The 20000-nt window shown below is 31.0% G+C and overlaps 2 protein-coding genes across 3 annotated transcripts in view; one reads left to right on the top strand and one right to left on the bottom strand.

The window, feature by feature from the left end:
* The window catches only part of LOC145255755 (uncharacterized), a 142305-nt gene that overhangs the window by 121018 nt on the left and 1287 nt on the right, over positions 1-20000 (bottom strand). The window contains exon 1 of the mRNA XM_080114404.1: positions 19805-20000. This exon is cut by the window's right edge and continues 1287 nt beyond it. Coding sequence (XP_079970530.1) covers positions 19805-19854 — 50 coding nt within the window. The 5' untranslated portion in view covers positions 19855-20000. The remainder of the gene's footprint in view (positions 1-19804) is intronic.
* Positions 1-20000, top strand: part of LOC145255756 (uncharacterized) — a 130250-nt gene that overhangs the window by 24005 nt on the left and 86245 nt on the right. The gene's annotated exons all lie outside the window — the stretch shown is intronic.

The raw sequence follows: 20000 nt of genomic DNA on the forward strand, positions 1-20000 counted from the left end.
AAACATAATTATCAAAGTATACTTACGCATAGATATGCAAAGTCTTTATTAAAGTTTGTGCCTATTTCCATTCTATGGAGGCCAGTCGGGAACGCAGACCCAAAAATGTTATTATACCATCCCTATTTAAGTTAAAACATACTTACCAAAGTATTCTTATGTACATCTATATCAAAAACACTTGTAAGCGTTTTTTTTTAATTTTTTAATTTTCTATTTCCATACTTTGTGAACCAGGCGCGTACGCAGACCCCACAATTTTAATGAATCGTCATTATGCCAGATCAAACATACCCATTCCTGTGCCTCGATACATCTTTTATCATTATATGTGATCAGTTTTCTATAATAGTCAACCATATAGTAGCCTATTCGTGACCAGACACACACACTCAGACGTTCAGCTTTATATATATATATATATATATATATATATATATATATATAATGACCAAACTTTATATATTCATTTGTTTTTGTTTTTTGTTTTTTTCACTTTTTATTTCCGTAGGTTCTACGTGACAAAGTGTCTATTCCTTTGGTTCACACTTGATTTCTTTATGAGATACAAAGATATCATCCGCGTGGTCATTTAAGATTATTTTTACTTTGCAAAAGTTTAGTAAAGCAATGGAGAATATTATTTTTCTTCTCAATTGACAACTAAATTATGTTAGAGTTTATATTTTGGTATATATATATATATATATTAGTTTGAGCGAATTCCAGAACAATGATTCATCTAGTCTAGCATAGTATCAGCTAAATGATACTATTGAATCGATATCACTATTATTTCATTTCACAGCTTATGTATTAAACACATCTCATCAGTAAAATAAAAGGCTAATGTCAAAAATACGGTTAATCCATTACAGTGGACAATTATGAAGGACGAACAACGAACTTTACATAAAACGATCAAAGATATTTTGTTCTAACTGTACTTTTAAGATGGGAACATTGATTACGTGGGGGGTCTAGATTAGGCAGTAAAAGCACGTGAGAGGTCCACTAGCTATGGTAAAACTTGATAGTACTCAGAATCGGTGCATCACCAAAATTGGTTCTCTGAAAGTTAGTTACACTGGGATGACGCTAAGGTTGCGAATACCCATAAGTAAAAGGGATGCTACGGGGCCGACTGGATTCGAACTTGGTACACCCAGGAAGTCAGTTCGTGTTGTGATCCACTTCAACCCCCCACCACCATCACACCCAAATGACACACTGAGCTTAATATGCAGTAAAATAAAATAAAATCAAACTTAATCTTCAAATTCTGTAAAGAAAAACAAAAAAAAAAAACATGATCTTGTAATTTGTTCAAATAGCACATTTTCATATCCGGTTTTGTTTTCTCAAAACTTTCAACACACCAGCCTGATGTCGTATATGACACCATTAAGTTCCATTTTTCGAAGCACTTAAATTCAATACAAAGGCGGAACGCTTACAAGTCAATTCTATTCTCTGTGTTCGTTCAATAAAATTGTTAATCAGCCATAACATTCTTTCGAACAAACCATTCATTTAAACCGGAAGTGGGAAAACCACCAAGGGCGTCGCACTCTAAAGTGAAACATTTGTTGCAGAAACTGCAAACAACGAATGGTAATTATTGAACTCGAAAAACAATTCATTTCAATTCTTATGTCGAATCGGTTTACCTTATAAAAGGCACTTTCCAATCATTCCTATTGACCAGACTATTTTCTCAAGTTTAAAGAAAAATCCAACAAATAAATGCCGCACAAACTTTCTTTGTGAAGTATTTGAAATAATTCTTTTGATAGTATGTTAAGGGTGCGGGCCGAAAATTGTACCAATGCAACACTATATAATGATGCATTAAGTCAATTTTATTGGCCCTCCGACAAAACGAGGGTGGATCTGTAAATTCACCCTTGCCTGTTCGTCTGTTCGCACTTTTCTCAATAACTACGCCTTGGAATTTTTGGAAATTTTGCACAAACATTAAACATGATATGAGTAAAAAAGTAACAGGAGGATTTTTCGGGGAAACTCCGGTTGTCCCCCTAGGGGTGCCCTTCGGGTTAAAATCGCTAAAATTGACATTTTTATTCTTATTAAAACAATTGATGCCTTGGATTTTTATAAAACTTTCTGAAAAATTGTAACTAACTGATTTCTATATAATTTTGTGTGTCTATACTTTGCAATAACTCTTGGGTGTGCCTCAGGGGCTCTTTTAGGGCTAATAAAAACACTATTTTTGGGATTATTTTACCATATTTGTTCAAAATTTTCTTTGTATGCCTATTTAGCAGTTTTGCATAGTGCTGAACTTAAATTTAAATATGTAAAGTCCTTGAGGATTTGGGGGCTAAATGAGGGGGGGCAAATTATGGACTTAGTCATTTCTTTTTTTGCATGGCGCAGAACTCAAATTTACATATGTTAAGGCCTAAAACTACACCGTTTGTTCATTTTCACTAGGATTTAGGGCTAAATGGTGGTGGGAGGGACAAATGCTGAACTTTTATGCCTCGTTCACTGTGCACTCACAGGGGACCATGTATGCTTCACTTGCGTTCGTATCTTATCGCCTTCCCCACCTTTTTCAAAGGATAGGATCACCCTATCTTATCGCCTTCCCCACCTTTTTCAAAAGATAGGATCACCCTATCTCTGAAAATGCATGCAATGCAAATGAACAATAAATAAAATAAATACGCTATTTTTATTTCATCTGATGACGAATGTAAAACTTTCTGGACATTCGGGCTAGAATCCAAGTATAATTTTACTTCCGTCCAAATATTTTAGAATATATTGTAAAGTCTTCGTTCAAGCTGGACCACAATAGAATGGGAATAAGTCACAGACCCGTACAAGGCTTTTGAAGATTGATCGTCATAACCAGATAATATTCTGACATTACGTTAATCATTGCCTTATCTAAATAAACATGTTTCATTTTGAACAAAGGTGGTACAATAATATGGAATCTGTTTTCAATTCAGACGTCTATAGAATGGAGATATTTTTACGCTCTGCGACAATATGCAGCTGATAATTGAAGTTATACGGGTTTAGTTAGTTCATGTAATAATATACCAAATAGGAAAACTATTTAATTCTACTAACTACATTGTTGATTAAAAAAGAAACAAATTTAATCACACAAGTTTTGCTTAAAAAGCAATATTTCAAAATGCTTTTATAGAATTTGAAACATGCTAAGAGTAAAAGAGTTTTACATCGTTTTAAACGCAATTCTCTTGAAAACTTGACAAGTCTATCTCAACGAAAATTTAGTTGTTGAAAATCATACTTTATCCTAGGACGGATTTCGTAAGTGACCATTATGTGCAGCGTCTGTGGCACAGCACACGTCAGGTCTGTAGTTAAACACTTTCCAAACTCACTGTTGCATGTCTCTAATAACATTATCTACTGCGGAAGTAATTCTTTTTTTTTTTTTCTTTTTGACGTCATTAATGTTAGCAGGAATAGAGCAGTCTACTTCTTCACATATCCCTATAAAAAAAAAAGAATTTACACGGAGACAAATCCGGTGAACGCGGCGACTATTGCATAAGAAAACTATCTTCATCTCCATAACGTCCGATCCGTCTCTCTGGTATTTATTCATCACACTCAAACAGAAGCAAGATGTAACACAAGGTAGGGAGAATGGAATTTGAAAAAAATAACAAAACAGTGCCCTGAGAGGCAAAGCACTCTGGCCAAACGAAAATTGTCAGGGCAGCCCTATCGGCATTCCCAGGCAAGGAACGCTTTAGACAATTAGCAATAAACGAGCACCATCTTAAGGGACCTCCTATGACTGCGCAGGACCAGACTGACAGAAAATAAGGACATGCCAGACATAGCATACTTAAAATTCTATCAATCTGATATGACATGAAATAGCTACCCGAATGACGGATCGAGAGGAGTGTTGAATATTAAAATAAAACCATGATCTATTCCTAAAGATTCTGCCAAAAATTGAGATTATCTCAGCAAGAATTGCTACAATTATTGGTCTGTGAAATGATGTCAAATTTTTGAAAGATACCAAATATATTTCTTGCATGAAAGTTCATATCGATCGTCTCTAAACGTCTATTATATCGAAACCATTTCTAATGCCCTTAACATCTATTTGTATATAAAACTTATTTTAGTTTTAACGTCCTAATGTCTATTGTATCGAAATCAGTTTTTTAATACCTGTAGATTTTTAACGTTACCTATGTAAGTAGAAATGAGTGAAATTAATAAGACATTTTACTTATGTTCGTTCAGAATATTGAACTTTATTGGTTAGTCCTAAAAGAGGATTCAGACGAAAAATGAAAATGTAAACCTTTTGAAGATAGAGAACAGATATTTAACATCAATTCAATCTTTTAAATACTGAATTTCTTTCTGGCTATTGAATTAGTTATATTTAAAATGAAATGCAAACAAGAGGTAACAAATAGTTAATCAGAGTAAAAAAAAAATCCAACGAGTTTATTTGATAACAACTGATTTATTCAGCATTTTATTTATATGAACTAAGATAGATCAGAAAAAAAGTAATAGTGGTATAAAATATAGATTTGTATACGATCTTAGGCTTATTAGATAATATTTCAACACCTGTAGTTTAAAAAGAAAATATAATTGAGTTTAGCGGTAAGTGTTAGATTTGTCCTGTTCAGTATCAACCGGAAGTAAAATAAACTTGGAAACAGTACTGACTAAAATATTTGTATCAGATTATATACACTGTGTTTTCGTGAAGAGTGTATCGGTCAAAATAATATTCATTACATTGTTTTCATTTTACTTCAATTAGCTCTCAGAAATGAAGAAGCCTCTTCATGAGGATAGCACTTGAATTCTAGGAGATACATGATATCCGACTATTCAATCAAGACGCTCTTCTACCTCTCAAATGTTGACTTAATAAATCGATTAAAAAAAAACTACTAATTTTCAACCCCAATTGACCACTTTTACTTTATAGCTTATCTTTATTGCTGTTTTGCTGGATTCCAGGACAAGAATTAATCTACGAGGGTTGTTCCAAAGGTCAAGTCTCCTTTTTTTAACTTAAAAAAATTAGGAGCTACGAAGACTAGCGTTGTACTATTAAAACGAATCACCTTTTGGTCTTCAGAAATTTATTTTTCTACGTAATTATCACCGTTCTCAATGCACTTTTGCCAGTGATTTAATGACGTAACTCTGCTTCTGACGCAAGCCTATGACAAGAGTTGCTTTCTTTGAGTCTCACAACGTCAATATCTGCAACAGAGAGATGAAACTTTCAAGTCATGAATGCATACGTTAAGTCATCATAGCAATGCAATTTACAATCCCTTCTGATCCATTTAGGCGGAATAAAAAATAGGAGGCATTACTTTTGGAGCGCCCTTCGCAGTCTGGTGCAGGATCCAGCTAAATGCTGTTGGTTAAGGTACCATCATTATTTCTCGTATTAGCCAATTTATAGCTGTGCTAAAGGCTCATTTGCGATTCGAAAACTAATTTTGGAGGTTTTAATCAGGGTTTACTTGTAAAGCAAAGTATCCTAGTGCCAGTTTATCCTGACAAACGTTGTATAGAGAGATTAAAGACACCGGATGATGGCGTTTAGCAAGCATTCAAGTCTAGTACATATTATTTTATGCAAGATAAAAGTAGAAGATAGAATAAAGTTTAATGTTGCTTTTAATTGAATAACCAAAAATACGTTTGATTAAATGATATCTTCCAGAAAGGAATCCTATTTTCTGAAATAGTTTCTTGTAATAATAAATACTTTACTTTTTAATGATTAGTATTTTTTTTCGAAATTTTTTAGATAAGCATCGATAATCTGTATCATTTGAATTATTCGAACAGCTGTTCTCATCTTAGATGCTATTCGAACAAGTTTGTGATCGATGTAACCTCCGTCCTTCTTCACTCGAATTCGATAATCTTTGTCGGACTTTATATGTCGAACAGAATCCTTTAATCTACGAGAGTGGCTTGTTCTTATTCCGTCAGCTATGACCGGGTAGAAGTCTTAAGGAATACTCTTAGTATCGTTCGCACTGAGGTTTGAACTGCCAATCTCCAGAAGCGTGTTGCTTTAGAATTGATTATTATTTAGCGCTTACTGAAGACTTCTACGCAGTTATGGCTTACGGAAACGGATCAAGCTACCTAGGAAAGAGAACCATCTACTGTGGTGGATAACGGGTTTGAGTTGAAATTTCGCACAGTTTCTCGAGTTTGACGAGATGCACGTGAAAACGAAAATCTGAGGTTACATCGGCTAAAACGTTGCGAGGATAAATTCCAAGATGAGAACAGTAGTTCGAATTATATTATGTATCTAAACATATCTTTTAAAAAATAAATGTATTTAAACCTCTATTTTAAAATAATGTATCTGAACCTCTATTTTAAAATAATGTATCTGAACCTTTCTGAACCGTTATTTCAAAATAACGTATCTGAACCGTTATTTCAAATTAATGTATCTGAACCGTTATTTCAAAATAACGTATCTGAACCGTTATTTCAAATTAATGTATCTGAACCGTTATTTCAAATTAATGTATCTGAACCGTTATTTCAAATTAATGTATCTGAACATTTATTTTAAAATAATGCATCTGAACATTTATTTTAAAATAATGCATCTGAACATTTATTTTAAAATAATGCATCTGAACATTTATTTTAAAATAATGCATCTGAACATTTATTTTAAAATAATGCATCTGAACCTTTATTTTAAAATAATGCATCTGAACCTTTATTTTAAAATAATGCATCTGAACCTTTATTTTAAAATAATGCATCTGAACCTTTATTTTAAAATAATGCACCTGAACCTTTATTTTAAAATAATGCACCTGAACCTTTATTTTAAAATAATGCATCTGAACCTTTATTTTAAAATAATGCATCTGAACCTTTATTTTAAAATAATGCATCTGAACCTTTATTTTAAAATAATGCATCTGAACCTTTATTTTAAAATAATGCATCTGAACCTTTATTTTAAAATAATGCACCTGAACCTTTATTTTAAAATAATGTATCTGAACCTTTATTTTAAAATAATGCATCTGAACCTTTATTTTAAAATAATGCATCTGAACCTTTATTTTAAAATAATGCATCTGAACCTTTATTTTAAAATAATGCATCTGAACCTTTATTTTAAAATAATGCATCTGAACCTTTATTTTAAAGTAATAGCTAAACATTTTATGGAACCAATTTTCAAACTACTCATAATACAAACAAGACGGTGTCATAAAATTGATTATATTGTACCGAATTTCTTTTGTGAGCATTTAAAATGAATCACTTCCTATCAAAAAGTATTTTAAGAAAAAAATGAGAAAAACAAAATGTTTTCAAAATTAATTAAACGCTGCTAAAACCGGGTGGAATTTTCTAACTGCGGAGAAAAAAATATTCATTTGGAAATTTGGAAACAAGCTTAAGTATTTTCAGAATTCACAAATATTTTAGAAAATAAAATTTATCATTAAGAAAATTTAAAAAACAGTATTTTATGAAACACAATAATTATAAAAGAATGTTGCATGATGGGATTTCATTTTACAAATAAAACTTTACTTAATGTTCAAAATAACATAGCATTTGAAGCTCAAATAAGATTTGCTCGGTCTGGTTACCTCATAGTGACTTATGCAAGGAACGGTGCAACTTCTCTAAATGAGATTTTTTATTAACAGAACTAAGCTGGAGACTCTACAGGACTAGATGAATTCTTGTCCTGGAATTCGGCAAGACCAAGAGATCAAAAGAGATGTAATAAATATTATAACATATTTAATTGATTAATTAAAGAGAACAAAAGTAATGTTCCTTTCTTTACTTACTCAGCGGTTGAAAGGAAAAAAAAGAACTTCACTGAAAAGCTTGGATATCTATGTATCTCATGTAGAGATCAAGGGTGAGCTCCAGGAATAGGCCCCTGGATTTCTGAGAAATTACACAGAAGTAAAATAAAAAAAACAGCATCCGGACACAATAGAAAAGACCGGAAAAAGAAATATTTTTCAACCTTATATATATATATATATATATATATATATATATATATATATATATATAGTAAGTTATGAAAATATATATGGCAGTTAAGCTACACAGAATATTCCGCGTTTCATTCTCGTGAGAATTATACATAAGCCTGACGAGTTTCATGAGAATGAAACGCGGAATATTCTGTATGGCTTAATTGCCATAAATATTTTCATAACTTACAACCTAGCTCTACTCATGTACTGAGCACTGTTTAAGTAAATACTGAAAATTTACGCATAAAAGTATATCTTTGTATATTAATTTATGTGATTAAATGAAGTAATCATATATATATATTATATATATATGAAGCAACTTATTTTCAGACGCCATTAAATCTCAATAAATTTTATGATTTCCTAATGACTTTGCGTTATTATATGTTTAAACATGGAAATAAGCAATATATGTTCATATATATTCCATGCGTATATACTGATAGAGAAATAAAAAGGAGCAAACAGAGTTATGTGTTCATCAACGTTTCGCCCATATTTCGAGACTTCCTCTGGATGAAATAAAGACGAAACGTTGATGAACACATAACTCGGTTTGTTCTTTTTTATTTCTCTATTTCGTTGGAATACCATTTCCATTATTCTCATCATATGTACTTATGCATGTTCATATAAGCATATCACTATCCACATATATCCATATTCATGTATAATAAACGTTGCGTACATTCATACTTGCAAGTGTTCAGATATGTCAAAAAGTGATCAATTTATTATTGTTACAAAACAATAATAATATTTTACCGTTTCTGCATACATGCTTCGCTCTCTTGATTCGGCTCCGTTCCGGAATTTATTATGTTATTAAATAGTAAAACTAATAATACATTTTCTTACCTGAACATTTTACTGCAGTTTCAGGAGACATCCAATTGTCAGATTTGTAAAAAAAAAAACAAAAAAAAAAAACGAAAAAAAAAACGAAAAGAAACTTTAGCTAGTTCAGAATTTGTTTCCATTGTTAGTTAGAGTTTCTATTCAAATGTAAGATTTTAAAGATTTTAGTTATACACTTCTGATGATTGGATTTCGGAGCGTAAAGTATTAGTGTTATAAAGCTCTGCTGTATGTAACCGGCTCTGTTCGGATTTTGAAAAGCTGATTTTCATATAATGTTTCAAATAAAAAAAAAAAAGAAATCTCTCAAAATCGGAACAAAAGTAGATCAAGACAGCAAAGCTTAAATAAATAAAGTATTCAATATTTTATATATAATAGAATCATATCAATAATAAACGATAATAACATTTACTTATTTTAACACTTTACTGCAGTTTCACGGTATCACCTGTTATATATATGGCAAATACTATAAGATAATCATTTTATATTTTTCCTTCTAAGAGAGGTTTGTTTTTCTTTTTAATCTAGCTTTAAAGGATATTATATATATAATTGTATTTTTTTAATTTATAAAACTTAAAAAATATGCAAGTTTACATTCATTTTATAATCATTTCCTATCTGATACCCACACAAATAATATATATATATATATATATATATATATATATATATATATATATATATATATATTGTGATCGCTAGAAAAGTGGGAAATTTAAGATTGTAAATTTTACTGTTTAAATTTATTTTTATTTTATTGCGTTTGGGTTATACACTAAATATAGATATTGATACTCTCAGGATGTCCAGAGCCAGCAGAAAACAACTTTTAAACTTTCAAACGTAGGTCAATATTCTTTTCAAAACTGAACACTCGATTTGGAGGCTGACAAAGTGTCTAGCGGTGTTACTGGATGCTTTTTCAAGAATTACCAAGCATCAGTTTGATAATTCTGTTGCCACTTTGAAACGAGGGGGTCCTGTATCATCTGCTACCCGCCAAAAAGAACGGATCCCTAAAAACGAATGTCCTGCTTTTGAAAAAAAAAATACTGTTTGACAAACGTCCCGCTTTTCACTGTTTTTATTTATTTATTTTAAACCAGTGACGACTGTTTGTTTAATGCCTTGAGCGATTCTTCAGGTGACTCATTTTGGAACTGTGTAAAAGTCACCTGAGAGATTGTGCACGGCGTGAACCAATAGTCATGACAGTTTGAAAAAAAAAATTCTTTAATTACAACATTCCACACATTAATTAAAAACGCATTAAATTTTACAAAGTCGGTTCAACAAAATTCTTTTTAAAATTCAATTCAGTGGCGTTTTCAATGTGATTCACCGGAAACTGCTTTTTTTTTTTCAGCTTAAACTTTTACTTCTGTTTGAAAAGTTTTCATTTTCTTTTCTTGACTAAACAAGGTCACTCTATGAAAGAAATCCAGAAACTATTTTCCAATGTAAGTTTGTGTTTGCAATACTGGCGTAAAAAAACAAACAAAAACACTCATAAATAAATAAATAACCATGAAGAGGACATTTTGAACGTATAAAACAGAGCCATATAAATAAGTAGAATATATTGCAGTGTGAGAAATGTATATTATATTTGCTATGCCTCTGTATTTTTCCTCAGGGTGCAATTGAAAACAAAACCCTGAATTAAGATCAGTAGACAATGTTTTTCGAGTAAAATTTAACAAGAAATACAATATATATTTTTAATAAAAATATCGTGTGGTCCCTATTTGCACCGGAAACGAAAAGAAACAAAGTGACACTCACCGTAAGAAGGTTGAACCTGTTTCCTCCAAAGGAAGAAGTTTCTAATAAATATATCAACGTATTAACATTTTGTACGTTTAATCATGCGGGCTGATTTTTCAGTGTTTCCGTGAAGTCGAAAATACCTTAAAATGATCTTCAATTGTGTGTGTGTGTGTGTGTGCGCATATATATATGTGTGTGTACGTATATATATGTGTGTGTGTGCATATATATATATGTGTGTATGTACTTTATATATATATATATATATATATATATATATATATATATATATATGTATGCGTGTGTACTCATGTATTATATAAAATTATGCTTATGGTAAAGTGCATTTCACAGAAATGTTTGTGGTTTATTTCCGGAGGAAACTATCAGACTTACTCTGGTGATTTTCATTTAAGAAAAGAAACACATTTTTCTTAGCTCACTTACTATCTGTATAATTTTGTATTACATATGTGTTGGTGTACAGACTCCTTAAAAAATAATGAAAACTTATGCTTCCTCAGTGTTTGCTCAAATATTATATAAAATCATAGAAATACGACCGTAATTTAATTTTAATTTATAAATAATTATCATTTCTGATAATCTAAAGAAGACAAGCACCTACCATTGACTTTTTATTAAAAGTGAAATATTGCTTTCAAAGTTATTTTCAGACGACGTAGGTTGTCCGACTTGCTATTTATTTATTCATTTCCTCTCGCTACTTGAAATGGTTTCGTCTAGAGTTTGGAAAATGGCACTTTTTGTGTGTTCAATATATTCCACAACGAATGATCAACTCTGAATATGTATCTAATGATTTCTTGTCGCGTAATGTTCGTATCTATAACTGATATTCACATGTAAAACATTAATGAAATGTTCAGTTGCATATTTTATCCACATCCAAATCAGATGAACTTAAGTGCAAGAAGTTTTTTTAACAAACAAAAATGGCGCTAAATTTTTGTTGTGAAGATAATTTTGATTTTTTTTTTTTTTTGTCACTTGTGGAAAATTATGTTTCTGGATTTTTTAGAGAATTTTTCATTTGGATTATTTAAACTATTCTTTTCATATTGAGTGTTATTCTCACCGTTTCCGGTTGATATAACCTTCAACCTTCTTCGGGTGTATCTTGTCGAACTTAGGGATCTTTCTGTCGAAATCTGGCCGGAATTTCGAACGAAACCCTCCATTTAATCCACGGGGTAATATGCTCTCATTCTAAAGATGGTCGGAGGCCACATTGGCCGAAACGCTATGGTAATACCACTTAGGGGGAGAACAGCCGATTGAATAATTCAAAGAATACAATTCCGGTAAAATTTAACATTTTTTACATAAACTATCAATTCTTTTTGTTCAACAAATACTGTTAGTTATTGTATTTTACGGCGTGGAAAATGTCCTTTATTCTTTTGTGAAGAAATAGCACATTTTACCTCATATCATAAACCTCCAAGATTATTTTGATTTGAATTTTTTTCAAAGATTATGAGACTCAAAATTAGAATAATTCTTTCAGAAAAAAATGTCCCATATACAAGGAAATATGGTACGCATTTAGCTTTCGTATTATTTATCTATTCTAATAATTTCGAAATATTCATAAATTTTCGATTGGAACTCTCTTGTTTAATTCATATGGATAAATTGACCTTGTTTCAATGATCCATAACCCTGTAAACGTTTTCAGTAAATTTTACTATATTTTAAATCGCACGTAGTTAGGATTGAACCTTCCAACTCCAGTATTCGTTCGAATTGATTATGATTTTGCTTTTTATCCGTTGCGCTCTGGGTTTATTTGGATGTTGTTCGAATAATGTCCAAAATAAAAACCGAATAATCCCAGTAAAGCATTTGGTGTGTTTGCTCTTGAAATCATAAAATTTGGCTTGGACCAAAATTCATTACATGATATTGATTCAATGTTCAAAGTTTAGACCTTAAGCGTATATGATAATCTGCAAAAATTGAAATTCGAGGATTCTTGCGTTATAGTTTAATATGAATCAAATTTCATGCTAATCAAAAATATTTGAAAATAAGTTTGTGCTCATATTATGCCCTTAACTGGAAATATGGGAATGTTTATGAATCGATATTTAATATCTATTGCTAAAATTTCACCCAAATCGAAAGAATCTGAATTTACATGAACATTTTCTAGATCCTGTTGCCTGAAAATTAAACTAAACCAAATATAGCCCACATTACCAACCCTGGAGCTTAGAAACTGCGCTCCAAAATTCATATTCATCGATTAATCAGTTTATAACTCAACCCTACACCAGTACATACACGTAAAAGAGAATTTAAATGTCTACTAGACGCTGTCCTCGAACGTCTAAGTTTTCTTTTTACAGAGGCTGGCCAAGACAAGATACTCTCTCCTACAAGTTAAACGCTGATTAAATATTCGAAATAACATGGTATTCAAAGATCAAATAAAATTCCACTCGGAATGAGTATGCACTGATGCATATGAGGAATGGTGCGCTTTCTTCTAGCGATCTGCCTCTAGTAACACCATCAAGTCGGATACTCAAGCAGACGAATTCTTTTCATAGAATTCAGTAAGACCAAGAGGCCACAATGAAGATATACTATAACTAGGGCTGTGACAACAGCATATTCTTTTCATTGTTTTGACTCTCGATTATATATCCGTTAATACCTTATGTTTCTATATAGACGAGTTTGGTTCTCGGTTGATTGTGTCTAACTGTGTCGATTATACTTATTTTTTATTATTCAAATGAAATAAAGTCAGCTGACCACTGACCAGTTTCGCCTTCACTACAAAAGCTGTTTTGAATTTTTTTCCCTCTTTTTTAAAATCTCTCATGCAGCTTTTTTTTTTAATAAGGGCGAAATCGGTTAGCTGACTTTAAGATCTAATCATGAATAACAAAAAAAAAAGTCTTTCCTACATGATTGCGCTAATTAAATTTTATACTCCTCAAAAATGAGTTAATTATGTGTATATCTATACTCCTACAAATTTGTTTTTTTTTGTGTGTGTATTGATATTCATATTTGAAAAAAACATTTTTCTATTTATTTAAAAAGAAAATAAAACTTTGTTATATATGGGTCTTGCAATTACATTCATTTGCAAAAGATCTAGCTAATTTGCATATTCTTTTAAACATTCATTTTAATTCCCTATTAGTTTTTTTTTTCAGTTTTCTTATGAGATGATAATCTTTAGTTAACTATTATGTAATTATATTATATTCTACAGGATTTATACTTGCGTAATATTTGCGTAAAAATGGTTATAGTAAACACAAACCGCTTTCTCTATATATTTATGTATGCGTATATATATTTGTTTAAATTTTTTTTTCCTATCAAACTCCTGTCATTTTTTTTTTTTTTTTTTGTCTACAGACATGAAACTTCATATATAGGATATTCGAACCAACGCGAAACTTTGCATTTGGGTTTTAGCCGGGGGAAATCGATGCAAAAGTGTAAAAATGGAATTTTCCAGATGCAGGTCGAATTATGAATATGCATGCGTAACGTAATAGTTATTTATTCATGTTTTAATTTTAGCCTTGCAGCAAAAATGTCTCCATAACTCAGGTATTAACGTCAAAGGAAAAAGTAAATCGTAAGCTAAACGTTTTAATTTCGATTCTCGGTGGTGGCGTACGAGTCATTTTTTAAACTTTTTCAATCATTACTCTATACGTGGAACAACATAATAAATACGAAATCTGCATTAATCAAAGTATCATATTTAAGTATATTTTACGACCGGGCAGTGCCGGGCAGACTGATAGTGTTTATTGATTGTATTATAGTTCAGTCCTAAATTAACTTACATTTATGAATTTTAGAACACAGCTTGTAGGGGTATGGGGTTGGTAGTCTGGGTTATAGCTAGTTTAATAAAGTAAATTTAACAAAGAGGCGGCTAATTCCCTTCATGAAATACAAATATCGCTCATCTTTGTTAAATTTTAACAATGCGTATTGGACATTAATTTAAAAAACATTCTTCAATTTTTAAATTATTTTATGAATATTTTAACAAATTAATTCTGTTCAATTTCTGTAATAAATTCAACATAATATTGGACCTGTGTTTTTATTACAAACTTCATGAGAACATATTCACTCATGCGCAGAGTTTGAGCAAGTGTATATTAAGGGTGACCTAAAATATACCATCTGCCTGCACGATACATGTATGGACCTCTATTAGTATATTTTAACTGCATGAATAAACGTTATTTTTTCTTCAAATCTTTTAATTATATAACCACATGACACAAAATATATGATAAAACATTCCTTAATTTAAGGATTGAGTTATGTGAAAAAAATTCTAATTCTTGTAATTCTATCTGAAATACAATCATATTTAATATGAAACTTCAGTTTATACTTGATTTGTCCAAAAAGTGTTAGTCATGCATAGATAGCACTGTTCCTGGCAGGTGTTAAAGGTATTATTAATTATCTATACCCTAACTGAAGATAGAAAAGGCAATAGAACAATCTGCCAGAGAAGAGGGGTCACCCTGTTGTTAAAATTTAATTATGCGATACAAAATGTATTTCTTCGTAATTAATTATTTATCCAATGAATTTATCCAATGAATAAAACTGAATTGGTTTACGATTAGGAAGGTAGAATCCTATATCTTTCTAAATAAATTTATATTCGATGATAATTTAGTTTTATAATTGCCAAAAAATTTAAATCAATAAAAAATTTAATTCAGTGATTTAGAAAGGTTTTCAATATGGCCAAATATTGCGTATGAATATTTATTAGACATATGTATATTTAGTACTTATATTTCAATGTACACAATGTGGAAAATATTTGTTTGCAATTTAAACGCTTAATTTTTATGCAGATTTTTACTTTACTTTCATAAAAAAAATAGTGACTATATTTCCATTTTTTTAGAATAATTGATTATGGGCAATTTTGAACGCCCATATTTTCGGAGGCACATTGTTTTCCTTGAGATCCGTGCCGGAAGGACAATTCATAAGATTTCAAACATCTTCAGCATCTGCTGAAAGAGGATAGAACAGATCAGATTTGATAGGTTTAAGATTATTCGTGGCGAAACTAGAAAGAAAACACCTGATCGACAATCATACGACATCAGAACGGTGTTAGCAACAGTGAATGTGACGTTATGCCACCCCATGACTTTTCTGGGTTCCCCAGGCTGAACATCGGTAGCTACATTCGTGTTCTGCGAGAGATATAGATAACAGGAGATACGGTGGCATCAAGAGTTCGAACTGAGCCATAATAGAAGGAAAACCTCAATCATGGCTGTTATAAGGTACGTTCCAAAAGTAATGCCTCTTTTTTTCTCGCCCAAATGGATTAAATGGGATTGCAAATTGCATTGTTATGATAGCTTAACGTGTGCATTCATGACCTGAAAGTTTCATCTCTCTGTTGAAGATATTGATGCCGTGAGACAAAAAAAAAGCAACTCCTATCATAGACGTGCGTCAGAAGCAGAGATACGGTATTGAATTCCTGCCAAAAGTGCATTGAGAATGGTAATGACTGTAGAAAAATAAATTCTGGAGCACAAAAGATCGTTCGTTTCATGGTACCACTCCCATCTTTGTAGCTCTTCAACTTTTTGAGTTAAAAAAAATAAGAAGCTTTACTTTTAGAACTGCCTCCGTATATAATTTTATCGATAATATTTCATCTTGAACCTGGCCACTCAACTTACCTGATTTTTTTAGTGAAATGAGGCACCAACAGATCAAACTGCTACACGAAGGACGAGCCAGAATGCAGAATTAGTAAAGTCTTTGTGGACCTACGTCGAAGGAGAGATGATGAGGAAGATGGGGAAACATTCTGTAATCAATTTCTAAAACTGCCCACAAACGCCAAACGTAACCTCGCCGCATGTAATCGACATAACAAACCAAAAGTAAAACTGATCATAAATAAGTGGAAATATATAGATGTTGAGAAGACAAAAACGAAGTGATTCTTTCAATAAATCTTACTTACAGTAATCTAGTTGTATAACAGTAATCCAAAATATATTTCGAAGTAAAACCTCTTTATCAAATAATGGGTATTTCAATTCTAAAACTAGTGTTAACTTAAACATTTAAGATCACGCACGTTTAGAAGATTTGAAATACTAAATAAGTTAAAATTTAAAAAATATACATTATATTAATTTTAAAAAAATCACTTTGTTCTTGTCTTCTTAGATTGTAACATCCTTCTGCGGTTTTTCTCTCTAAAGTCGAATTCTTTAAATGTAAGGAGTGACAAAGTAATTTTTCATAAACTATCCTCATAAATAATCAAACCCTGTCTTTTCAGTTCATCATTTTCAACCCTCTGGTAATAGTCTTCATTTTTAACTGACAATCCATCGTATTACGCTTTATCGTCTAGTAGGGGGTTCGCCTTAATAAATGGCAGCTTAAGATAATAAAATGATATTACTAATTTTATGCCAAAAAGTTTTTCATTGTCTGCCAAAATCTGTGAATCGCACACAAATAAAAATGTACATTTATACATAATAAATAAGGTTAGAATATACTAGATGAATACCCGTCCCAGAATGGGTACAATTAATTCATAGAAAGAATACTTTTATGCTACTTAAGTCCTCTTGCGAAAATTAAAATCAAGATATAATGATATTAAACCTTATGTCGAGAATACTTCTACCATTTTTTATCAAAATCCATTACATGATTTGGAATATAGAAAATGTCTTAAATTTCAGGCTTAAGGGGCGTTAAGAAGAGATTGAAATTCAGGAAATTTTGTTTATTGGTGCCGAATGCCTATTGATATTATACCTTCTAAAATCCTTTAAAGAAATTAAAATGAATATTTATTAATTGATATTTAATGGCCATTGTTAAATTTCAAAAAACGCGGATACCTGAATTTTCGTGCCCTTTATGCCCACTTTGCATGAAATCGCAAGAAAAATGTGGTTCTATCATGCATATTTTCAAAATGTCTGTGGGATCTATATCAAATTGAATAAATAGTTATTCAGTTTGATACGGTTCTCCTTAACATTTTGAAATTAATATCATTAAATATAAACTACTAATCCATAAACTGTGTAAAAAAAAAATGTTTTAATTTATGGATTTCTTTTTATTATAATTCTATATCGGCTCGCAGAATCAAGTTGGCCGTACACACGCGCACGCAGTCAATCCCGTTCTCTTACTTTTATAGAACAAATAAAAAGCATAAGAAAAAAAAAAAAAATGTCGGAAATTCCCCAACTTTCTCCTATGTGTTATTGTTTTTGTTGCTGGTGTTTTGTAGTTTACTTCCTTTTTTTTTTTTTTTTTTTTTTTTTTTTTTGTATTACGCAATATTTTGCTGTCTCGATTTCAAACTTAAAAAAAGTAAACATTCAAAGCAAATTTTACGTATGGATTTTAATTAAGTTTTCAAAGTTGTCTTTATTGCGTCTTTTTACTACTACTACTACTACTACTACTACTACTACTGCTGTTTTACATAAACATTAAAGTATCGATAAAATTCAAGACATTTTTAATGTTTTGTGTGTGAATCTGTATTAAATTTTAATGAAAAAAAAATGGAACTTGGAAGGCATAAGTTGACTTAAACTGCTCTTATACACATGCGAAAATATACTTTTATACATTAAAGTCAGTCGGTTCATTTTTTTTTTTATTATTATTTATCCAATTGATGACAGCTAAAACGGTAACTACTAAGGCTGGAGTGCTAATATTTAAAGTTATACACACTATATATATATATATATATATATATATATATATATATATATATATATATATATATATATATATATAAACTTTTGAAATCACTATCATACATTGGATACAATATAATAGTCAATAGAGAATTGGCTCTATAATAAATACGAAATCTGCATAAATTAAACAGCGTATTTTACGATCGAGCAACGCCGGTCACCTTGTTAGTTGTGTGTGATATATATATATATATATATATATATATATATATATATATATATATATATATATATAAGAAAATGATTTGAAAGTGTTATAAAATGGGTATAAAACAATATAGGATTCCTCATTCAATCCTAAGCAACGTCAGGTGTTCGGCACAGGCGTCTTAAAATGAAACATTTTTAATGATTCAAGAAAAATCAATAAGGGAGATAATTCATTTTAAATTTAACAAAGTTAAAATAAATTATTGCGTATAAAAAAAGACGCCTTCTTTCGTGTGTTTTGTGTAACACAAAATGTAATGGTAAATGGTAATTGGTATGGTTGGTCAAATAAGTCCATTAAAAATCGAAAGAATGTGTTTTAGGCCCAATATGAATGAATCAAGGGGAAATTGATTTTTTGGGGCCATTTCGCTCACTCTCTACGATATGACAAGAATAGCGACAAATCAACAATTCAAGGGTCTGCTGATGCTTGCGACTAAGTCTAAAAACGCAAGTGTAAGTTCTAAAAAAAAAAAAATAATATTAAATATGATCGGATGCTCCCCCTATTTTGGATGACAGGGGTCACCGCCTTCAGTAGACCATATATATAAGAAAAAACTCATACTCTTGTATATCCTCTTGCACTTCGTATGGAAAAACCTGGTCGAACCAACATTAACTGTTTTCATAAAAAGTTACCGTTTAGAGCTTGAGAAAATAGAAGAGTGAAAGAAGCGACCAGATCTACATTAAAAGGACGCGGATTGTAATCGAATTCTGAGCATGCTTTTTGTCATTTAAATTTCAGAGAACGCCAACGGACGTTATCAGAAAGAAATTAACGGTGAACGGATATTGCGAGAATGGAAATTAGTTTGCAATGTTAATCAGAGGACGCAGAGAGTACTGGAAATCTGGGAAGACACGTTGTCATTCAGACTCCAGGGAATACCACCTTTTTATTTATTTATTTTTTACAATTAGCGACAATAGCTAATGAGTAAGAAGTAATAATTCAGGCAAATTTTTTTTTTAAAGTGAAGATATCATTAAAAATATGAAAATCGCATTAAAAATGCGAAAGTTAAAAAAAAAAAAAGAAGATAATCTGCTTACCTTTCTAAGTCGAGAAACACCAGCTCCTCCACTGGACTTGGTCCCATCATGTAATCCGTCTCGCATGAATCACAGAAGAGCAGTGCAATAAATCAGCATGAATCAAAATACAACTTGTTGTCTCGATGAGCTTTTCCTTAACTGACATAAAAGTTTATTTTAAACGACTAGAGAGAAAGTATGAGAAACATGTCAT

The sequence above is a fragment of the Euprymna scolopes genome, chromosome 31 (assembly GCF_053919585.1).
Source record: "Euprymna scolopes isolate OS-2025 chromosome 31, ASM5391958v1, whole genome shotgun sequence".
NCBI classification, from domain to species: domain Eukaryota; kingdom Metazoa; phylum Mollusca; class Cephalopoda; order Sepiida; family Sepiolidae; genus Euprymna; species Euprymna scolopes.